At 42.7% G+C, this 24,336-nt stretch overlaps 2 protein-coding genes across 2 annotated transcripts in view; one reads left to right on the top strand and one right to left on the bottom strand.

The window, feature by feature from the left end:
• LOC6595364 overlaps positions 1-24,336 on the bottom strand; it is a gene marked incomplete at its 5' end in the record, with an annotated part of 151,781 nt that overhangs the window by 39,588 nt on the left and 87,857 nt on the right. The gene's annotated exons all lie outside the window — the stretch shown is intronic.
• On the top strand, positions 21,573-22,516 carry LOC6595432. Its single transcript, XM_002020544.2, has 2 exons — positions 21,573-21,704; positions 21,770-22,516. Exons 1-2 carry the CDS (start codon positions 21,653-21,655, stop codon positions 22,345-22,347), a joined length of 630 nt encoding a protein of 209 aa, XP_002020580.2. The 5' UTR covers positions 21,573-21,652; the 3' UTR covers positions 22,348-22,516.

Below are 24,336 nucleotides of genomic sequence, written 5' to 3'. Positions count from 1 at the left end.
AAGAGGGAAACATTTCCAAGCTTATAAAGTATTTAATTCCCAATCAGTAGCAAAAGATATAGTACTTAGCTTTTGGGTCCACCATATCCAACAATATCCTTGGCAAATTCCCCATCACAGACAGTAGAGAGCCCCATACAGATCACATAGTTTGATGAACCTTTATTTCACTTTATGGAAAAGCCAGACGCTCTAAATAAAAAAGGTGTAAAGCTTAGTTTGAGATAAGATACGAGCTGCCAATCCAACCAATCTTCGCCCTTTGAAGCTTAATCGGGTCGCGCGTTATGCGGCAGTGCCCCTCGGTCGGTAGGGCGCGCTGAACAGCCTTCTGCTGGTGTCAAATGCGGCACTTGATGGTGCAGTAATTGCATCGCCACTTGAAAGATGTCATTGCAATTAAACATCCAGATATATAACAATCGTTTCCGAACTATCTTTTAGAAAAAACCCTTCTTGTTTTTGAATATACATATGTGGTACAAATAGTGAAATAGAGGTACTCAAAGGTATTCAAAATCCTATCATCATATTATTTTAATCATATTCTTGCTATAGGACTCCATAATAAACTCCTAAAAAGCCTACAATTTCAGTTTCAAATGACAAATGTGACTGAAATTAGATAAGGTTTATTTTTTTGGTTTTGGAGCTACCTTAATCACTAAAAATCCTCCTCCTCTCCGTATCTCTCACGCGGTAAAATCCTCAATTATTACTTCACGACGGGGCGTATTTATTGTACATAAAACTATCATATTTATAACGCATATGTAAGTCCCCATGTAGCTGTCACAGGATGTGTGAATCTGTTAGGGTAGCCTTAGCTCTGGTACCCGCAGACACTGGTGGTAGTCTTTGGCATCTTGTTTGCCTTAAAATGTACGAAAAACGATGACAAGACGATGAGGAGACGGAGAGGGAGGAGGGGAAGGGCAAAGCAAAGCCTGCAGGCGGAAGGGTATAAAAAAGTGTAAGTCGGATAGAGAGGGAGAGAGTCTGCCTGTAGAAGGGTGTGGGTGGGTTGGGGGAGGGGGGGAAGGCAGTGTAAGAGCAGCAGGGGCACTGCTACTATAACGGTTTTTCAGTTGTACGCGTATTACATTTATTTTTATTTATATTAAGCGCAGTGCAAGAGCTAAAAATAAATAGAAAAAAAGTAACAGTAAAATGAAGCAGTGGCGGAGAGGAGGTGAAGGTGGGGGCTGTGGAGGAGGAGGAGGTGGAAAACGCTCAGGCTCAGGCGGCAGCTGCACTTGTTTGTATGTGCAGTGCTCTTTATATCCTAAGAGCGAGAAAGGAATATGATATTGTGACTAAAAAGTAGACAGTGAGAGAGAGAGAGGGAGGTGGGGAGGGGGGGAAATCCCCGCTACCTCATAAAGGACATCCTCTAGGGGCCAACAGAGTTGTTGATTCTTAATCAGCATAACGAGATGACTCCACATAGAGATGGAGATGGGAATGGAGATAGAGATGCTATCATCTAGTTTTAGCATACTCGTAAGCATCCATCCTCGAGATAAACACTTTGGCTCGGGACTCGGTCTCCAAATTGAAAGAAATGCCATGGATAAAAGGCGAACAAAAATGAAAAGAAATTATGTGGTTTATGAGTTTGTTTGTATGTGGAATACATTAAACGAATGAATGGAATAAAATGGCTTTCGTTTTTGATGGCATTTTCCTTTATTACCGAAAGATTGTTAACCCCAGACGGGGTCAGCATTCGGGCAAGAGAATAGTTTTTAGTTGGACGCATTTCTAGGATACAATTCCTGCGTAAGCTCAGTAAAAACGATTGAAATCGTAGAATTATTTATGGTATTCTAGTATTCCACTGTCACCCTATAAAAAGTAAAAGATGAGCGAAATCTATTCACCGACGACTGTCGTTTAGATGATTTTTAAGACCGTACTCCAAGCAGAAATCTTTACGGTCTCATGGGCTTTTGTTCAATTCACAAGAAATTAAATTTGATTCTTTTTGAATCAAATCTACCTTTAGATTGCCAGATATTTATTTCCCAAGCAATTATATATCAATATATATGTTTTCATGCAAAAAATTCCTAAATGAAATTGCAGCACAGAAATATTCCCAATACATTTGCATATTGGATAACAGAAACAAGCTGAAAATAAAATGGAAAAATACACAGAATTAAACTTCAATATAAACTTTAGAATAAATGGCATTCACTTGCCCTCAGGCCTCTGTCATTCTTGTTTTCGGTTTCGCAATCCGAAATATTATCAATCCTACTCAAACCTATCCCCCAATCCTTGGCCTGCCCTCCCAACTTTCTCGCCCCAACCCAGAATATGACTTTGTTTCGCACACTAAAACCCCTGATAAATATCAAATCAACAACACTCTATACCAAATGCCTCCTTTGCCTCCTCCCCCTCCTCGTACCACCCACTTGGACATAATTTTTGTAACCTTTACTGCAAAAGAGTGTTTCCGTTTGCAGCATTTCCCCACCCACCCCCTCCACCCGCCACTGCCCGCACACCCCACAAGCAAATAGTTTTGGCTTTTTCATATGTGTACGGCACGGGCTACATATGTTTTCATTCCTTATTTTCCTGGGCTTTTCGTGTTTTCCTTTTTTCTCCTCTTTTTTTCGTCTGCAATTTATTTTATTGCCGCAATGCAAAATGTTCATGTGTGTTTATGTTTGTGTCTGTATTTCCTTTGCCGTGTATCTGTGTGTGTTTGTGTGTGTGTGTGCAACATTTGTATTTAGCCTGTTTAGCAATGTGCCTTCTGGCTGTGGCCAAGGTGTATTCAACAGAAGGTGAGGCTCATCTTTCCCATGAAAAGCACAGGACAGGGCTCTTGCCTTACCTCCTTTTGGATATACCTTGACTGTGGCATGCTTGTTGGTGCCATGCCCCATGGTTGTTGGCTCCACAGAGACACTCACAGATACAAAATGCTGACACAAATGATGTGCTGTCTGTGCCTGGCCGGGCGCAATTAATGCGGCATCTGCTGCTGCTGCTGCTGCTGCTGTTGCACTCACACCTGAATCTGTGGAGGCATTGAGGCAAGCCGCATAACAACAACAAACGGCAGTTGGGAAAAAAAATGCAAATTATTATTATTCTTGTGCTTTTTTCACATCCGCTACGCGGGTATATTGTACTTTATGTGGAGCAAGGCAGGAGAAAGCCTTTCCCCGACATAAGCTACCTCACATGTACTCGTCCATGCAGACGGGTTAATATAGCCAGCCATATGTGTGGGTTTGTAAACTTAGGAGACTAAGAGGTCTACGGGAATCAGAGATGACCCAACCAGAGCCAGGCAAATGTAGAAAACGTTCCTCATAGGCTTTCAAATACGATCTAACCAAGTTTTCAATAGAATAAGGTTATATTCTTTCTGGAACCCTGGACTTTAGAGACTATAGAATCTACAATAACCGCATGTTGAATGTCGGATTATACAATATTTATAAAAGATTATAAATCCACTCAAAAACCTTTCTAATGTCAAACGAATACTAAGATCGTAGGTTCTATACAGAGTCTCTGTCCCTTAAAGGCCTGCCATTTCCAGTCTCGACCATAAATCTTTCCAAGTAGAGGGCATCCTTTGGTCTAAATCCGCAGCTATATATTTTCATTTTTGTATTTCTTTGTTTTGCTTTCTTCTTATGCACTGCAGCTGATGTGAGAGTTTTTAATACTTGCACAACTAATTCCGTAGTTGGTGGTGGCACGGCTGCTGCCAAAAACTTTTGCGGTTGAATGACTTTTGTGGCACACACACGCACACACACGAACACGCACACACGTGCTCCAGCTCTGGGCCTTTTGTTTCTCTTAGCTGAATATTTATGCTACCGTTACAAGGTCCCCCCACATTAAGGCCACTCTCTCTCTCTCTCCCTGGGCGTCTTTGCGGCAGTTCCGCTTTCTTCAAGTCAAAGCCATCGCCGCCGCATACACAAAAAGCGTAAGGAGCGGAGGAGCCTCGAAATCGATGGCGATGGCGGAAATGTGGCATTTTGGGCCTGAAAGGTTTTTCTTCGTTTGGTTAAAAGCTTTTGCCGGCACCCCCAACCCCGCACCCCCAAAAACGTATCCCGTAAGTCAAACAAATCGTTTGCTAATTGGCTGTCATGTATTTTGGGGGGCCCCACTCCCCACTCTCCACATCCTTCTCTGTCGCTCAATACTCTTATGCTCCATGGATGATGACTGTCGAACAATTTAAACAACTGTATGGCCATGGCCGAAGGGGTCCACCGGAGTGGAAAAACAGCCAACCAGTCGGCGATAGCGGGGCAGAGACAGAGAGAGCTAATGCGAATAGCTAGAGATGGACATGAATCGGTGATTGATGATTGATCCTAGATATAATCCTAGATATTTGGAGTATAGCTCCCCTTCTGGATGGAGGCACCCTGCAACTTGGGTAACCCTGCCGTTCCGTGCCCCAAAGAGTCCCCTGGCCGCGTCCATCTCTAACTCATACACACTGCTGTCGAGAGGAAGTTGCTTTGATTTCATTTCGCCTTTGATTCCGTTCAATGAAAATATTTTCCATCGATTGGGGGTTCTTCCGCTGCGTGGAAAGCAGTGAAATATATGTATATATAATTGGCCGGTGGGAACGTGCTTAAACCGCACTCTTCCTCACAGTTAAGAAGCTTACACTCGCCCTCATCCTGCTCATTCGTTCCGCCAAAGTTAATGCAATGCTCATGCCAAGGATCACAGTTCTTTTTATGCTCCATCCCCCCGCCATTGTCAAACAAAGGACACCACACTCTTCCGACCCAAAACCAAGCTCATCAAAAGGGAAATTGCAGTGAAACTTGTTTTAAATAATTTCCCCTAAAATAACACGAAACGCCAAAGCGAAAGAACCGCCGCAAAAAAAATGCATAGTTCTGGGCTAAAATATTATTAAAAAATAAAAAATAAAATAAAATCTCTGCTCAGGCGGGAGAGTGTGGCGTGTGGCGTGAACAAAAAATCGCCATACAGACTGTAAAATTAACAAGCGCAAAAAAATGCAGCTAGAAATTGCAATTTAATTAATGAAATGCATCACAGACGGGCAAAAATATGCATGGGCGGTGGGGCATCCGAAGGGGATGAAAAAGGGGGGCTCAGAACGAATGCAAAATTGCCGCAAAATTGGTAGTTTTTTTAGGGGGGGGGGGGGGGAAAACAAAAAATAAAAGGAATAAGTGAAAATTGCACAGCAGCCGCCGCGGTCGCCACCACCAAAGGAGGAAAATTACTGAAAAACCAAATTAACCAAATTAGCAAGCTGTAAATTCAGTAGTGTTCCCCCCCTCCGCGTACCCCTCGCTACCACAGCCCTGGCCAGAGTCGTGCCCAGCCCTGGCCAACAGCTGGAGTCTAAAGCAAATTAATAAAGTTTCACATTATTAGCGCAGTTTTTGCCGGGCTGCGTCGTCTTCTTCTCTTCATGTCCTTTGGATGAGGCTCCGGCTGCCTCCTCCTCCTCCTCCTGCTGCTGCTGCTGCCAGTTGTGTCTGACTCTACTCCATTCGGGTGCTCTGCCTTTTCTATCCTCTACTTTCTTTATGGGAAAATTTAATTTTTTCTTGTAGTTTTAAGCAGGCCAAAAGTTTACACTGAATACCCTGGCATACTGTTGGTATAAGGTATAATGGTAGAGATACAGGACCTTCACTACTTTCAAAAACTAGTTCCTAGCTCCGATTGGATTTTCAGCACTCTCCGTAGAAGTATCTCCTTTCGAAACCGGGAAAGAACGTTCGTATTAGTGATGGTTTCAATGTGAGGTAGAAAACCTTCGAGTCCCTTTGAATATACGACTTCTAGCTTCTTTTCCTGCAAAATATATAAGAATCTGTTTACTTTGGAGCCGTGTCGGTCCAGGGTATGCCTCAGTGATGACTCCAATAACTAAATTTCTTTTCTCTCAAGCCTAGAAAAGCTAGAGGAGAGGGCACAGCACCTCTGCCATGGCCTGTACACTCGGTCAGATATGTAGATCTTGTATAACAATTATGTACATCTACTCATAATTATATGAGGAGTCCAATCTTGTTGTTTTTCTGTAAAATTTAGGCAGCTTTCATATTTCATAATATTTTGCTTTTCTAAGGCTAGCTTTACAGTAAAAATTATGTATTTAAATGGATAGTAATTTCATAATTATTAAATGAAATAACAAACTTTGGGTTTGCTGATTGTCATTGCCGGTGGCCGTAACTTGCAGCTGTCCTGAGACTGGCCTGTGGCTTCAACTGGGCCTTGTAAAGGGCTCTTGACCAATATACAGTAAGCCTTCTAAGTGAACAGACTGGAGAAGTTCGGCTCATCAAGTAGAAGTTGTTTAACGTTGTTAAAATTTTACAACACAAATGCTATGTCATAAAGAAAAAGGCGTTATCAGTGCTAACAAGCATGCAAATTTCAGTGCTGCCAACCACTTGAATTTGAGTGTTGGCTAGTGTCGAATTACCGTTACAGGTAAACCAACATTTGCGGCCTTGCGGCAGTCATTAGGCAGCCATCACGCCAATCACATAAAGTGCGAAAGATCAGCACCTCCTAAGCTGTATTGAATATACAAATATGGAGGCAATTAGTGTCTTGATGAAAAAGCTAATTAAACGATAATAGGACTTTGATTCTTTCCCTAATAGGCGCTGCTCAAATGTGTTTTTCGAACGTAATCGAATCTCTTTCAGATGATTTTCAGTAAAAATACAATACGTCTGACTAGCAGGTATCCCCTAGTCCGAGCCCCTAATTTGTGCGTCTTTGTGGGCTTCTTCTTTAAGTAAGTTGCCCAAGTGGAGCACTCTCTCTCTCCCTCTCCCTCTCCCGCTCTCTCTCTCTGTCTGAGTGTGTGTGTTCATTCAAATTATATGCACAACTTTGGCCGGCAACTTTTTGGGGCGACTCCACCGAGTTTCGCTTTAATTTATCGCCCTGCTTCTTTTGTAGTTGAATAATTTTTGCAGCACACACACAGAAGTACATATTTATAGAGGGATATGTACATATATTTGTATCTAAAAGTGTGTGCGTTTGTCAACCCTTGGAAGGAAGGAACTGCCAAAGGGCGGCGGCAAAAAATGGCTAAAATGAACAACACAACGCTATCCTGGTCACAGGAGCTGCACACGCAAACACTTTGGAATGTGTGGCGTGTCCTCCATCCAGAACCGCAGCCAGACAGGATGCTCGATTCGCAACGCGTCCTACACGCAATTGACCTAATTTCCCCCCTCACCGTGCTGTCCCCCCCAAAGTTGTTTCCTTCTCGACGTCGCGGTAATGGTCGCCGTTTAGCTTTGGCTCTGGTTTGCCGCCAGGATGCGGCCGGGATGTACTGCAGGATGTGCAGCTTGCCGCCTCGCAGGATGCACTTTACCCAATATTGTATTTCCAGCTTATATTTTTCATTTTTCACATGTGCTTGTTACCGACAAAAAAATTCATACCATCGCTGGAGAGCACACTCTATGCCAAAAGCAAATCCCGTACCTCCATCTCTAGCTCCACCAAAAATAAATGCTTTACCTTTTACCTATACCGAAACCCCATCCATTTGCTTTGCCAAATACTCCTCGTCCTTTGCCGAGAGCCCCCAATCCCCCCAGCTTTACCAAAAATCCCATCCTAAAACAAACCCCCGCTAAAAGCAAAGTCCCCACCTGCCTGCATTTCTGGTTTGTTTAGCTTTTTATGCTTTCCATAATTAAGTTCATGTCGATGTGGCAAGTTTTTGACATATACTCGCACGAGTACTCGTATGCATGTTAGTAAATACAACTTTTGGCTGCTGCAAATGTTGTACATTGCTCGAAAATTAATTATACGGCATCACCCACACCCCCACACACCCCCACACACCCCCACACACACTCTCCGGTTTGTTCCGAGTTGAAAGAATGTTTCTAGAATGTGTTAATTAGGTGCATTGCCTGGGTGGATGTTGCAGCTCCTCAAAATTAACAGCATACGAGTACGAGTACGAGGATGGGATGGGATGGGCTTTCCTGATGAAGTGCTGCTGGGAAGTGAACCTTGAACTAGAGCAGAAAGTGGTGCAAGGTCGGGCACGGATAAGTGGCAGAAAAAGTCAAATATCAACTGAGGGGAGGATGAAAACGGAAACTATAAATTGAACATAATCCAGCATAAGAACCACTCAAATTTAAAGCAATTACCGAAACCTATTAGGGAGCCAAAAACTATGGCCAGAACTTAAATTTAAGTAGAAATATAAACGCACCGATAACCTCAGTCGAACATTAAACCAAAATGGAAACCGAACTGAACCGAAACCGAAACTGAAACTGAATTAATGTTCTAATCAAGTTTAACAACTTGGCCCATTATCCCCCCCAACCCATGGCCCTGTCGACTTTATGAGAAATGTGCAGAGACCCGCATAACTGGAGCATTTTATATTGATTTATAAATTTTCGCAAATTCCGCACGAATCAGCAGCAAACACGAACGAACTTCTTATGAGCCAACTTTTATGCTCTCGCACATAATTTTCAGCCTACAACTAACTATCTAAGAACGCTTGGAGCACTGGCCGGACCCCACCCTCCCAAGGCCGCTCTAATTGCATTTAATTAGCTGTTCGTCCTCTGCGTCTCTCACTTGCAAAGTTGGCCCCATTTCCCTGGGCCTGGGCCCGAGCCTGAGCCACGTCCCCATTGTTGGTGTCCCCGTGAGAGAAGAGGGTCTTCTTCCATCCCCGAAGAAGACGACGACGACGACGACAACGACGAAAAGTTGACCGACATAAATTTCATTAATTAGTTGAAAATTGTGCCCCGGCACTTTGAGAGAGCAACAATTTTTGAAGATTTGCTAATGCTAATGCCACTTGGCCGTTTGCTCCGGACCTCTTAGGTCATTAACCAAATGTGTTTATGGATGCATGATATGAGGGCCTGGCCGGCCCGTAGTCCTGCCCGAATAATGAGCACTTATTGAGGAAATTTATCCGAAACAAGATCAACCACAGTTTTGAGGTCAAATATGAAAAGTCCTGTGCTGTAAATCCTACTTCTACGCTTCTACGTTTCTACGCTGTGGCCACAAGTTTAACCCAGTTGCAACCAATATTTGATGCCGGTCCAAGTTGCCTCGACCTCGAGACCCTTTGCTGTGGCTGCCGCCTGCCGCCTGCCGCCTGCCACCCGGACTGGGAAACAGGCAGGGGAAGGGGACTGGGCAGGCTCAAGTTGCAGGCGAAACTTGGCCAACTTTAAGCAGGCATCATCTTTAAGCCCTCTCCCCAGACAGGCGCTGTGGCTGCGATAAACAAACAAACTTGTCTAATATTCCACTTTCCGTCCGTGGCATCCTACTTTATTTCTCTTTTCCCACTTTCCTCAAGGATATACCGGATATATAGCAAATTTCGACGGGAACTCTGTAACGGCGATTGACAAATTCGGGGCGACGAGCGACGAGCAACTGGGGGATTGCCGAATGGGGGATAAATCAATTGAAAAATATTAATGAATTATTTATGAGCTAAGACAGGACCAGGACCAGGGCCAGTACCAGGAGGACCAGCCAGGAACTGGGAGAGCTTCTCACATAAAAGAAGAACAAAAAAAGCAAAAACCGAAAAAAGAACCAATGGGGAATACCCCCCAAGCCGCAAGAGGAAATAACCACAGAGAGAAAAAATAAAATAAAGAAAGAAAAGCTATAGCCAAAGCCAAAGCCAAAGCCAGAGCCCAAAAAGAAATAACTGTAGAAAAATTACGCTAGAGACTAATAAAACAAGATTATTGCGGTATAACCGCAGACAGTTGGTGGTAAAAGGGGGGATTTTCCAAAGAGTCAGAGGGTTTGGACGGTTGGGGGGATTCGGGGGAAGCCCCAAGCTAGACAATGAGCCAGCCATAAATCAGTGGAACGCAGAGCGAGCCCAGACAGAGGGAAACTGCATACAGTTTTTGGGGGGCAAAGGACCGAATGGAAAATGTGGGAAACGGTTCGGGGCCGACTTCATCCCAAAGCCGACTCGCACGCATTTAAGCAGTTTCCCAATCACGATGATGATGTAGAAGATAATTACGCCAATATGGCCAGAACTATCCAGCTGGAAGCGAAGACAGACAGACAGACAGGCAGACAGACAGCCATGGAGGCTGTCGGATGGACAGGAACAATGTGGATCTCTCTCTCCCTCTCTCCCTCTCTCTATCTGGCAGCAGGACAGGAAAATGTCCGTGTAAATATTAAATATTGACCAGCTCGGAATGGTAGAGCTGCAGGAGATGCATTCCGCATCGACAACTGGAATTCAATTTCGTTTGACACGTTCAGGCAAATGCAGAGGGGCTTCCGCCAGAGCTAAAGCCAATCACTTCGAATCACTCAGGTAGACAGAGGGAGTGGGTATAGAGAGAGCGACAGCAGAAGATAGATGCGGAGAGAGAATTGACAAATATTGTCCGACCATAAATTGTGTGAAATTCCGAATAATTTCCCCAAATGTTCGACTCAAATTGAGAGGTTATCTGTGCCAGCAATGCATTCGGGCTAACTTAAAAATTCAAAATTAATTTCATAATTTTCCATAATACATTTTAATGAATATTCAATTGAATTCTATAATTTCATATTGAAAAGATTACAAGTGCTTTAAGCGGCTCTCAAGAGCACCCTTAATGGGAATAGAACAAAGTCTGTTCCACTCAATATAAAATAAAGTGCAAATATTATTAATACTCGCTGGCATCAATAGAAGAGTCAATAATTCAATGGAAGAGACAACCATTTAACAGAAAAGTCAATAATTTAATAAAAGAGTCAATAACGTCATTTTCCTCTGGCCGTTTGGCCATCAACTGCTGGCGACCCGCCCCGTGCTGACAATTAGCTTAAAGTGGCAGCTACTGAAGTGAAATTTTTGTGCAAAACTAGATGGAAAAATTATGTCATTAAACATTAAACTATCGTACTGCACTACCTATTGCATTGAATTTGTGTGAAATACACATGGATTCTGAGTCTTTTTGATGCTGATATATGTGTGCATCGTGGCTCAATATGGCTACAATATTCGTAAAATACAGCAACAGACAGGCCATCAATGAAAGCTAAATGGGAAAAACTTTTCCATTTTATACGATATAAAAAGAAAGTCACAGATATATGTAAATGCAATATACTTCGATTGATTCAACTTTGATATGTGAAAGTTGGTTTGAATATATGAAGGAATATATATGAGGACTTTTTGATTAGTTTTTCAGATATATTGTACACTCTTATACACTCGTATGTGATGTGTTTCATGTGGATTATTGATTGAAGCTTGCTTCACTTATTTCCTAAGAATAACGATGAAAATCAGTGCTCTCCATCAACAGCTCTGGGAATCACTTGTGTTTTAAGGAGAATTATAATTATAGTATACTACTTTACAATATTCTAACAAGTATTAAAGTGTTTCAATTCATTTAAACGGCAAAAAAATGTGATGATTTTGCAATATTTCATCAAAATAGACACATGTACATATTAAAACTATGTCTAATAAATATTCCCCTCAAACTATAAATATTATATGCGTACTAATGAAAAATGTGAAATATTAATGAAACACTTGGCTCAACAATTAATTATCATAAAATGTTTGTACAATGTATGCTACGCTTTAAATGGTCCATATATCACACACATAGAACGGTTCCCATTATGCATCGAACTGCAGCCACATAAATAGAAAACAAAACCCCCATCACTCGTCAGGGTATTTTTATGCAGAAAATTAATTATTAACAAATTGTTGAGGGGAACAAATGAATTGCTGGTGTTTTGGATGTTGCTGCTGTTGCTGCTGCTCTTGATGTTAATATTGCTGCTGCTGCTGCTGTTGCCCGTTGTGTGCAATTTGTGCATAATACATTAAATGCAATTTGAACTATTAAAAGCATACTTTCAGCGCCATTCGCATGGCGAACATAAAGGACGGACGACGTCCATTTTAGCTATTTTCCACGCACGTTAACATAATTTGCATTGCTGTGAAATATTCCGGAAACAGCTAAAGTATGCAATACAAAATGTTGCCCCCACTTTTTCCACGCTCTTCTTGCTCTCTGATAAAACAAAAAGCAAACGATTTTGAGTACAAAACTTTGGATACCCTGCAGATCAGTATGCAATACTTATGTATATAAATGTTAGGCGGGATGTCTCAATAAAATAGGGACGATCTTTAGGGACATAAATAGATATATTCAAAGTGCCTTTTCTACAGGGTATCAAAAAGGTTCAAGTAGGAGGGTAGGAGAGTAAGGAGAGCGATTGAATGGGTGACTGGTTGACTGGTTGAGTGAGTGAAAGAGCAAGAGCACTTACCGTTATAGAATGGCCAGAGTAGCTGTTTCTGTTGCTGTTGCTGTTGCTGTTCCTGTTGTTCCTGTTGCTCTTGCTCCTGCTCTTGCTGGCCCTGTTGTAGTTGTTGCTGCATTATGCCAACAACTAACGCCATTATTATAATAACTGTACGTGTTGTTCTTGCTGCGGCGGCTCTCCTCTTGGTGCCTGGTGCTCGCGCTCCCGCTCCCTTTTCCACTTCCACTGCTGCTCCTACGGGTATCTCAGCTCTTTCTGTTGTTCTCTTCCCGGCTACTCTTGCTGTTCTCGCTGTTGCTCCCTCTGCTGCTCTTGCTGCGACGTCGACGCCCGCAGCTTGGCCTGGGTTACGCTCGGCCTGGACGTCGACGTCGTCGTCGTCGTCGGCGCCGCTGCGACGCAAAAATTCGCATAAATTTATATTGCAAATTTGTTTCCTTTCTCGTTGCTGGTGTTCCCGGTGTTCCTGGTGTTCCTGGCGCTGCTCCCGTTGTTTAACAATAACTATTGCCGCAGGCATCCAGCGAGATTTAATAGTTTTTGCCTGTCGTTGAGTTTTATTCGCCAGTTTTCAGATGATTTTCCCTGCTGCTGCATTTAAGTGCTGCCGCTGCTATTGCTGTTCGCGTCGCTGCCACTGCCGCTTGTTTTGTTGCCCTTGCCGGTGCCACTGCTGCTAATGTTGCTGCTGCCGCAGTCGTTGGCGACTTTAGCAGCATAATGTGCCATTTGTTTGGTTTAGTTTGTTTGGTTTTCGGCCTTGTTCCCGTTTTCACTTTCACTTAAATTCTTTCAACAGATCCAATAGGTTCTTCCGCACAACTATGTATATTCTTCAGTTCAATTCACGATGCTTAAAGCTGGAGAAATCAAAGATACACTGATAAAAAGGCGAGTATCTAAGGGTTAATTCGATTGTAGGGTTTTCGTTTCTTATAAGAGGGAAATGTAGTGATGGTAAGCCCCTAAATGTTTTGGTATTCCTTTACAATTACAATGGAAAAGTCCCTCTGTGTTCCTTCGAATCGAAAGCCAAAACCAGAACAAGGACGATTGTTTAGTTTTCTGGCTTCTGGTCTTAATGTTGTGCTTCGGCTTTTGCCTTTACGTAATTGTGCTTTTTGAGCCGACAAAGAAATATTTTGAGGGTAGCCCTGGCCCCATAGCAACCACTAAAGACTGTTGCTGTAAGCAATACTCGTACTCAGAGTTGTTGTAGTTATTATGTCCTATAATGGCTGTGCTGCCATTTTTATGTAACAGTTCACTTAAACTTTATCTCTTGCCAGTTACCTGCACAGAGGCAAAAATGCATTAAGCCATCGCCTCCGGGTGTGGAATGGCCTATACCCCACAGCAACATTGCTGATGAGTTCGGGAGAAAAGTGAAGAAAATTGTTTTGAAAGAATGAGGACTTAAAGAGGGACACTGTAGGAGGGCGCTGTAGCCATGGCAAGCATATATGTACATAGATACACCGGGAAAACGTCTTATTTACGAGAGTGAATTTCCACGGAGAGCATTCTCGTTTTGTAGAAAATTGAAAACGGGTCCGCCGCAAGCATTAGATCTAGCTTGAAGTATCCTAAAGTAAGAATTACCATAATATGCTTTTCTCACTGCTGGATGCGGCTTTGCAGTCGCCGCGGGACATTTGTTGCTGTTGTCCTTGCCCCTGCAGCAACATTTCTAATAAAAGCTACGAAAACAACCAAATCTGTCAGAGATTAAAGCTTTACAAAGTTCACGCTCCGGCTTTATCCATGGCATACTAATTCCCAGTCTAATATGCTTTCTATCCCTGCGGGGTATGGCTTAGTTCCTGGTCGGGCTGCTGCTGTCGTTGCCTTTGCCTGTTGCTGCTGTTGCATCAACACTTTTGCTTTCGCCTGGCACTGAATGCCAAAGTTTCAACCTTTCAGTTTTGCTATTTTAGCAGCCACTTTCCCTGCACTTCAGTCTCTCTTCTGCGCGTCCAACATACCGCTCATCTCCCCACTTCGACAGCCCTGGCTGAGAGTCCATTTCTTTGTTTGTCTCTCTTTCTTAGTTTCCTTTTGGCCGTCAGTTTACGTAGCTATTTCCCTTGTACTGCCCTCCCGCCTGCCGGCGGCCATCCTGGCCATTTGCTGTTAGTCTAATTTAATTGCATTCGTGGCTCGTTCTGTTGCTCATTGTTGCCACGTTACGTATACGCCGGGTGGACCCATAGTCGTGGGAGACAACGGAGAGAGCTTTCGAGTGAGATTCCATTGGGGTGTGCACTTTTTTTGCACCCTGACCTGCCCTTTGTCCTTGTTATGCATTGTTTTGTTATCCCCTTAATCCTTATCAGTTGCAATTCCAGTGAAACAGAATAAACAACAACAACAAAGCCAAAACCAAAGAAAAAGACAAAAAAATAACAGGAAAAAAAGCGCAACAAACTAAATAGAAGAGCTACCGAAGCTTTTGATACCCTGGCTTAAGCTTCGTTCCTTCAGAATCCTTGAAGAATATAATAAGATTTAATTTTGCTTATTAAAGATATTTTTCCATCAGGTTTTTGCCCATAAATGAATGATTTCCAATGGCCATACAATCAACCAGATATCTGTATAATTTAGAAACTATTTCGCATACCAAAAGTGACTCAAAGAAATCTCTCTTCGCTGATACTCTATCGAGTGGTGCCCATTAATCGCACTACCCTCTTCAAGGGTATTAAAGTCAGACATACTCGTAGTGGTAGTAGTAGTATAGTTATTTTTCGCTGACCCTATTTTGGTGGGCCACTTTTACTTTTAGTTTTATTCGCAACAGAAACAGCAACAGCAACAGCCAGGTGAATGATTTATCGAATGGTGGCGGTCTGTGGTCCAGGCTCTCTCTACTAGCGTCCTCTCGTTCGCTCTTTAAACAAACTGTTGTAATTAATGATACAGAAAATGAAATTCAACACACTCGGAAAAACTTTGCCATAGATTTATTGCCTTGCACTTGAACCGAGCAATAAATAAATGGTGGGTGAAAATGGCTCTGAGGCTCCTGCTCCTGCTCCTGATTAGCCGAGAGCGTGTTGGTTTTCCTTCAGGTAATTGTAATTGCTGTGGCGTGGGCTCTTCCAATTGAATTGTTGGTTTAAGTACTTACTCTTAAGGAGCTGAGATGGGGATAGTGCTAAATCTTAACAAAAGGCAAAAGATATCAGGCAAGAAAAGGAGAAGGGAGTTAGTTAATTCTCTCTCCGAATCTCAAGAATTATTGGAAAAACTCCTCCCAAATAGGAACATTAATCAAGCGATATTAAAACCTAAAAAACAGTCCCCCAGAAATGCCTGATGTCAAATTTTGCAACGAAATATTAATTATAAAAACTATCATTAATTATAAAACTAAATTGACATGATATGCGAAAAGTTCTTATCTCCAGTGATACCCTATAAAAAGGGCAAAAGAACCCGCTCAAAGTGAAAAGGCATTCAAAAGACTGTGAAATGTGCCTCAAAAGGATGACAACTTTTTTTTGGTTGCACAAAGTTCATGAAATTGCTTGGAAAAAAGAGTTAAGTAAAAGAGAAAAGCAGAGAACAGAGAGCACAGAGCACAGACAAGAACGAAGAATAAAATACACAAAACTCAAAAGAGATAATGGAAAGTTTTTTTGAATAAAGACCTGAAGCTTAACCCTGAACTATACGTCAATTAAAACATTGCTTAAATACAGAAAAGAGTTTACTTGGTACTCGTTATCGTTATCCTCTCTTTAACACATCATCACAAGATTTATTAAGCTTTTAAGGGCTTCTATATTTATAGGGAAACGTCCAATAATTATGGAAACTTTGGCAAAACACACAATTAAAACTTGTTGGCTAAGAAAAGTTGTTAAAAGTGCAATATTTTGAATGAGGAAAAGCAAAAAGTGCACAAGGAAATAAAAAACGAAAGTTCAATGATAGTTTCCAAATAAAATATGATCCTTGGCCATCTAATACAAAAATCTACAAAAACACCCAGTACGATGTTAAAGTATTTCTTTGATTTGATTTTCTTCAACAAGCAGTGAAAACTTTACTCTACATAAACTATTCTGAGGCCAGGAGAACTTAATTTTTACGCAGGATTCCCACTGCTTTTATATTCTATGGACAAGCCCCAGGGAGTCAGTCAATAAAATTCCTTTTAATAATGAAGAAAGAAGCAGAAGCACCTGTTCAGGCAGTCATAAAATGGCGCTCCAAAACCGAAACGAATGGGGCTACATAAAAATTACAACCTTTTTGTGGAACACAGTTTATGAAATTGAATTGTTTGGCAGAAGGAGTTTCCACTCGAAAGTGAACCTTTAACCGAAGACTACTCTTCAGTCTCTTATTTGGAAAAGGTATGCAGACCACTGCCAAAAATAAAACTTACTTTAATCAAGCGGCTCCTCCCATGGGGAATCCCGCCCCGAAAGTCAATCAATAAAATTCCCTTTAATAAAGCCCGAAAAAAAAATACCTGCCCAGGCAGTCGTAAAAAAGCGTTCCAAAAACGATATGAAATATCGTATGCTTCATAAAGATTAAAACCAGCTTCTTTTTCATGTGTGCGTGTGTGTGTGTGTGCGTGTGAGTCTTGTCCCTGTGGCAGATGCAGTAGGAATTTGCCACAAGCACATACACAGAATAAGAGAGCGGCATTGCCGTGCTCGTCCTGCCAACATTTTATTATCCTTGGATGCCGGCACAGACCACAAAGTGTGCGGGCAACAGCTTGGGGGAAGCCTTTCGCAGGATACCTATGAGGCGGCACCAGCCCCCGACTTCCAAGTCGGAGTCGGGAGGGAGGGAGGGAGTCTATGGCTAAGCGGATTTTGCAGAGATCGAGGCGGAGTCTGAGGGGAGCCAAGAACCCAGCAACCAGCAGCCAGCACCCAGCACCGAGCACACAGGACACAGACTGTCTGTCAATAAGCCTTATTCTACAAGATTTCATCTCTCATACCCGTATGAGAATAAATGTGTGGTATGTATATGTCCCTGTCCGCCTTGGCTGGTGCTGATGCTGATGGTGATGGTGAGGTTGCGTGTACTTTTGTGCTTGCCAAAGCTTTTCACAGGCGCGTGTTTATGAATTATTAGCATAAACAATCACACAGATACTCCCAGGCACTCACAGACACCCACACCCACAGACAGGCACCCACAGACAGTCGACGAGCATGGGCGAGAGGGCACTGTGCAAATTCTGATTAAATGTAATGCGCTCAAAGCGCATTCAAAGTTTCGATTGAATTATTAATGGGTCGGGCGCCCATCTGGGGCTGGCCACGGCCGGGTCATTAGCCAGAATGTAGCCAAAAACTGGCCACCAACAATTATGTCCATTATTCAGTATCATATCCACACGCCCGGGTGTCCAGAGTGCACTAAGCTTTCAATGGGATTAGCCATACTTAGCCATACAATGCGTACATGTATGGTGTGCTCACACTCCATTAGAGATCGATGTAAGGGCGGAAATTCATGCAACATTTGGGCGCTTAAATTCTTTGGCTTAAATTTTCGGTGCGGTTTTTCTTAGCCCGTGAGGAACTTTTACCCTTGAGGGCAGATGGAGCATCAACGAAAAAAAGCATTTCCCTTTTACATTATTTATTCGACCCTTGACAGCCTTTTCATATATATTTCATACTTTCTTTTTTACATTTTCTCCGTGTTGAAGCATTTTAATTTTCAACGAGAAAAGTTCCCTCTAAAAAGGAAGAGGCCAGAAGAGGCTTGGGCTGACCTTCGAAGAGAGCTTTGTGTCAGCGGCAAGTTTGATTGATTGGTGGCAGGACAAGGACCAGGGCCCAGAGAAAGCAACCAGCAACCAGCAACCAGCAAGCGCCCAAAAGTCAGGTGAATAGTCAGGTGTCAATCGTAAGCCGCTTCGAAGGGTCCCACGGAAAACAAAAGCGGAATAAAGGCTTTCCCGTGACATTTTCAAGATGTATGGCCTTGTAAATGAGATTGTTGGCGGGCTGCTACCGGTATTCCCTGCCATTTTTAATTGGCTTATAAGTCAAGAGCCGTAAAATGGAATTATTGCCAGGCGGCATGGCGGCATGGAGGCATGGCGGGCGACAGGCAAACAATTCGTTGTTTGGGTAATTGCCAAACTGTGTTTAAAAATGCTTAAATATTGTTTGCCTAATTAAACCAGAGATTTCATGAAAAGTACATCAGAAAAGAGTTCGTGGAACTCGTGGGAAGAGTATTTTTAAGCTTGTTTCACGGGAAGCTCTGAAGGGTTCTTTTTTAATTTCATTGACATATTTCAGATTGTTGAAAAGTCTTTTACTTATTTTGTTTTTATTCCGGAATGTTTTCCCGGGAAAAATTTAATTAGGATTTGAGTGTTTGAGTGACTCGAAAGTATTTCGAATTTCATTTAAAATTGAAGAATATTTTTAGCCACATGTAAAGGAATGTGAAATAATGAATACGCTGGAATATTTCAGGTGCTCATGTGTTCAGGTGTTTGATTTAGAAAGGGCTTCAAAGAGAGGGCTTAAATACTGCCTTTAACCAACATTTAATTGAAGCCTTTCCAGAACAGAGAACAACTTTCAAAGGCCTGTTCTTTCATGGGCATATTCCAAGTCGTTGAATAGTCGAAACACTTTTTTCCCAGCTTACTCGCAAAAGTGTCCTATGCAAAATTTAATTATGCTTCACTTTGAGCCTGAAAGTGTTTGAAACCAACATTTGCGGTGCTCAAACACAGTCTGTTCTGTAACTACAGTTTGGTGTAGTACTTTGCCAGCAAGCTAATCCATGGTCTAGAACAGAGTCTCCCCACGACTAACCGCTCTGCAAAAACCAAACAAACCGGAACCAAAGCCGAGCCAAACACTTTTCTGCACTTGTTTACGGCCCAAAGCGGCGGCATTAAAGCCATCAACGTGGAGCTCCATTGCATGTTTGGGCCACATTCTGGCCTAGGTCTAGAGCACACACACACACACGTATGGAATGGGGCAAAGTAAATTGCTTGACGATTTTCGCGTCATTTTTCTGGCCTCCGCTGGGGCATAACCCCAGCTCTTTCAGGATCCCCGCCACCGCGCGCTGTCTGCACGGTTGGCTGGGCATAAATCACACGAAAGTAGGAATAAATGTTCAATGTTTGTTTGAATGGGGATTTACCACATTCGGTTGCATGCCCCCTCGTAATTCTAGGGCCCATAGCCAGAGCAGGCCAGAGGAAAGGCGAGCAGGGGAGAGGTGTTGTTTGTGATTGGGGATCGGTCCCAGAAATCGACAGTTTATTTATTCATTTTGACAGTTTTATGTACACGCACGAGCGAATCGCCGATTAGGGTGCTTAATTTCATGGTTAATCCGCTACAAATGTCATCTGTCAATGCGATATATGTACAAACAATATACAATAGATTATTGTAAGCCCACACCACACACTCCACCATTCTCACACCCCCTCCCCCAGTCAAGTACTATAAGCCTCTAATTGCAGTTGCATGTCTGTTCTGCTGTGTTGTATCTTAAATATGCAGAAATCCAGGCGTAAATTTGTCAATTGACAATTGGAATTGGTATTCTATGCGGCTGACATTTGACACAGTTTGTTATTGTTGTATGTTTGTTGATTGACAATGACAGCGGCGCCAGTTGATGATTGAAGAATGAGAAGGGAAAGGGGTAGGGGAACGGGTGGGGGTAGGGGCAGGGCGAGTGTTGTTGGCCATGTTTGTGGCACCCTTACACGCACACGCACTCGTGCACACAGATACACAACGATACACAACGGGCACTGAACGAACACTGGGAGACACAATTGATGACAATCGACATTGTTCATGAATATTTAAATTCCTATTGTTGTTTAGGCTGCGGTTGGTTTCCCGCACTGCGTAAACCCTTTTCTCTTATTGCCAAAAACTGCTCCTCCGCCGCTGCCGCTGCCGCTACCACTTCCGCTTCGTTAACGCGTTTGCCGTTTGTCCTCCTGCTGGGAGGACGGCTGTAAAATTACGTTTTTCTGATGGAAAACTCGCGTATTTTCGTTATTTTTGGGGTCTCGCCGTTTACCGTTCTCTTGGCGCGTGTCTCGAGGGCACGTGTCGCACTTCCGCAGCCCCTGAATGCCGTTACAATACTGCTTGGACGAGGTTATGGTCGGAGATCGCGAAGGCTCCCTTCTTCGCGACGAGGCACGAGGACCGGACGCCAACGAGGACGAGCCCAAACACTTACACACTAGAGCAGAGCCGAAGTCGTGCCTGAGTTTCTGTGGGGGCACATATTCGCCGCACTCCGAACGTGAATGAAAGCTTCGCTGAGGCAGGGGTAAAAAGTTTGCTGCCCCTGAACAGGTTGCGAGCTTTAACCCTCCGTGGATATTTAACATTTTTGTTCAGGGCAACAGCTGTAACAGAGCAACAGCGCTGTTAACACTCCAGGTTAACAGCCTGCTAACGCTCCCAGGTACCACTCTCTGGCAGCGCTATCCCGTTAAAGAATGTTCAAGGGTTTTGTGTTTTAGTTGCGGGAAATCAGGTTTCTTCGTGAGAATCAATCAATTATCGGTATCTTGGGTTGCGATATGGTGCCTCCTAGTAGGAGCCACTACTCTGAGTAGCTTTTTTCGGGCTTTCTATGTAGCTCTTTGACCACCTATGGGAGTGTAGTTTCTCATTAAAAATCATCTCTAGCTTCACTTACCAGCAAAAAGCTGTCAGCCAGGAGCTTGGAGCGTGGACGCTCCCTTTTCAGCTTGATGCTCCTTTCCAGGGGGACATAGTATCCGTGGCTCTAGTCCCCGCCAGTAGTTCCCCGCGGTCATTGCTGTCAGCGGTGCGGTCCACGTTGAAGCAGCCCCAATGTCCCCCAAAAGAGCGACCTCCTCGGGACTCAATTGCTTTTTCAAAAGCTTCTGTTTGCAGCAGTCGTCATTGATCAGTGACAACCTCCTTGGCGCACTCTTCGAGGTCCTTACCGCAAGACAGAAACTTAAGTCCCTCGTCGGGATCAGGCAACCCCTAAAACAGGGATGATATTCGTATCGGACCGATACTAATTCTCTCCAACCCTGTTTTTGGACGATGAAATTTGTTTGGGCACAAACAGAGAAAGCAGAGAGCAGGCTTTGATTAGTTTTATAAGGCAGATCCGACGTCAGACTACCTCTAAATCATTTCAATTCACACTCAAAGTATAAACCGACAAAAATTGTAATTCCCAAAAGTGGAAAACGTGATTCTTTGCAAGCTCCTTCCGTACTTCACTTGCGGCGAGGGCGATAATGTTTCGTCAAATAAAGAGCATGTGCGTGGTGACGCGTTCCCTGACTCGCGGTGAGTATTTCCATGTTAATGGCGGAGTCCGTGATGTAATGGCGATGGGGTTCTTCAACCTCCAGGTGAGAAGCGGCTCTTGTCCGTGGCGCCATTGCGCTGGAACAAATATAGTTCCCAAAACGATGCGAAGTCCGAAGAGGGAGGGTCCACCGAGGCGGAACAATTTGGAAACAGGAAGAAGTTGAACCGCCGCGAAGCCTTGAGGAAGATGATGAAGGACAACAGCATCGAGCAACAGCCTGGCGAAGATCAGATTTCTGAGCAGGGTCAGTCAAAACCGTGGCGTTGGTTTCTCCCTTGGGTCCCCCAGCCCAGCTATCGCGGGCCTGAAGTCAAGAAGATGCCCGAGGAGGAGGCCCCCAAGGATGAGAAGAAAGTGAAGCTGAACCGCCGTTTCTATTTAAGACAGATGGGCAAGGACAGCCTGATGAACCCCAAAGTGAAGAAGCCGATCGACGACATGCAAATCGGCTCAATCAAAAGAAAAAGGGAGTTGCTGGATCATTCACGAGTGCAATCCTTGAATCTGAAGTGGAAAGAGCGCCAGAAGGAGATTGAAAAGCGGATGCAGGAGGCTGGCAAGAACAAGTACGTCTCCCGATACGAGATGAACACGGGACGGATGGAGAAGATCAAATAGTCGATCACTCCAAGCCCCTCCCCTAAGCTAGCTCTCTCCGTGACACTCCCTGCACACATACAGTGCATCCTTGAGGAGTTTCAATTGGTAATTGTTCAAATTCTTGTTTTCATGTAGCTAAGAGTCAATACCAGTAAATATACAAATACATTTATATAAAAGACTTTAATCAACAGTCGATTTCTTATAGGATGTGCCTTCTATTACTATAATTGTCATATGAACCAGCTGGGCAGTAATAACTTACAGAATTTTAGACGCAGAAAGTCCACGGATGTTTTGTACTTTTTACTTTATTCTTTACCAACCTCTCCGTCCCTTGAACCCAGCTCCGATGTCTAGTTCTCTTCCGATCTAGTTCTCGCATAATTCGCAGAAGAACTAGAACTATCGGACGATAATTCATATCGATACTTATTCGGATACTTACGATATTTCCTACAAGGTTCATAGAAAACACAATTGTAGATTAACCAGACCTCGCAAATAACGGTTGACACTTTCGGGGTGACTGATAAAAACCTCTCATTGACGGACACATTGAGAAAAGGGACTGAAAAGACCCGATCAAATCAGTTTTTGCTCAACTCCCTCTTCGCTCAAGCAAAGACCGATTTTTTCACTTCTCTTTTGTTCCTGTTTTTCGCTGAGCATCTTGTCGCGAGCGAACGAACAAAGTGTCTTTTGCGTATGTATGCGTGCTTGTGCGTGTGATGCTTGTGGCAACGATCGATCTCGTCGGCAAAAGTCACTCCTTTAACGTATGCGAGCATTAAGTGCGAATGAAAGGCACATAGTATAGTGAGTGTGAGTGAGACGGCAAATGTTGATGTTGATTAACCCTTAACAGGCCCGTGGGGTTTATAATTTTAAAATAAAATGATTTTACTGATATATTAATATTTATGTTTTATGCAGCCATTAATAATTTTTCTTCAACATTTTTAGTTATATAAATTTCTTTATAAATAAGCTAAGGGCGGCCCCATCAAATATTGAAATCAGAAAAAAATTGGGGACAATAAGTTTTTTTCGTACAAAATAAAAAGTGTCCGAATAATTGTTGTGCGTAAATAAGTGGCCTTTTTGATACTTTTAATTTTTTTGATATGCCAAAGAAGGCTTTTTTATTTTTTGATTTGAAATTAGTAGTAGTAATATCTGTTGACGCCCCTTAATACAATATAGGATTAAATTACTTTATAAAGGTTAACAATTTGAATATTTGAATTAATATTTAAATATTACTAAAAATGTGAATTAATTTGAAGTTGGCGCAATACATTATGTACATATAAAGAAGCGCAATCGATACCAATAGTATCGAGCCAAAACGATCTGAATTATGATTTCTAGATTTAAGAGATTACGAAATAAAACGAACGAGCAAGGAACTACATCGAGCGGATTAAGGAAGGTCTTAATTGTGTAGACGGATTCCACTGGAAAACTGTTGGAGGGACTTAGCTCGTACATTTGATATCCATGTTCATAATGAAATAAAAAAATGTTTGTCAAACTTAAATACTTTTCAAGTTATTTATAAAGAAAGTTGATATAGACGAGTGTCCGAATAAATGTTGTGCTGACTGTATGCTATTTATATAATATGCAATATGTAATTTGTTTGTTGTCGGGACATAAGGGTTAAGAATATATGTATAAAAAAAATCGTCAAGTCAAAAAATCAACACGAACGAACTTCGGCTCCCGACGAGACCACTTTGTATAATTGCATCATGTTTTATACGGTTTGACTATTAGAGCTTAAAATGAATCGTGAAAAACAAAACGAAAATATTCGTTTTCCCATTTTGCAAATAAATATACATATTACAATACAATAGCCCAAAAGATGCGGAAAACATGAATAAAAATAAACATATACACGAAAAAAAACCAAAAACAGACACAGATACTCACACACTTTTTTGGTTCGGCTCATCTAAACACACTTTTGCTGTGAGCGCTTGACCAAAGTGCCTCTCC

This window comes from Drosophila persimilis, unplaced genomic scaffold, assembly GCF_003286085.1.
Source record: "Drosophila persimilis strain 14011-0111.01,24,50 unplaced genomic scaffold, DperRS2 tig00000191-arrow-pilon, whole genome shotgun sequence".
NCBI lineage: Eukaryota > Metazoa > Arthropoda > Insecta > Diptera > Drosophilidae > Drosophila > Drosophila persimilis.
The sequence above is the reverse complement of the archived record's forward strand: the minus strand, read 5'-3'. Positions and strand labels throughout refer to the sequence as shown.

What these genes read in the sequence shown, in the direction of transcription:
- LOC6595432 (XM_002020544.2), top strand. Translation starts at nt 21,653, where the DNA reads ATGTTTCGTCAAATAAAGAGCATGTGCGTGGTGACGCGTTCCCTGACT. An exon ending in GACGCGTTCCCTGACTCGCG is followed by an intron (nt 21,705 to 21,769) that starts GTGAGTATTTCC and finishes TTCAACCTCCAG; the next exon opens with GTGAGAAGCGGCTCTTGTCC.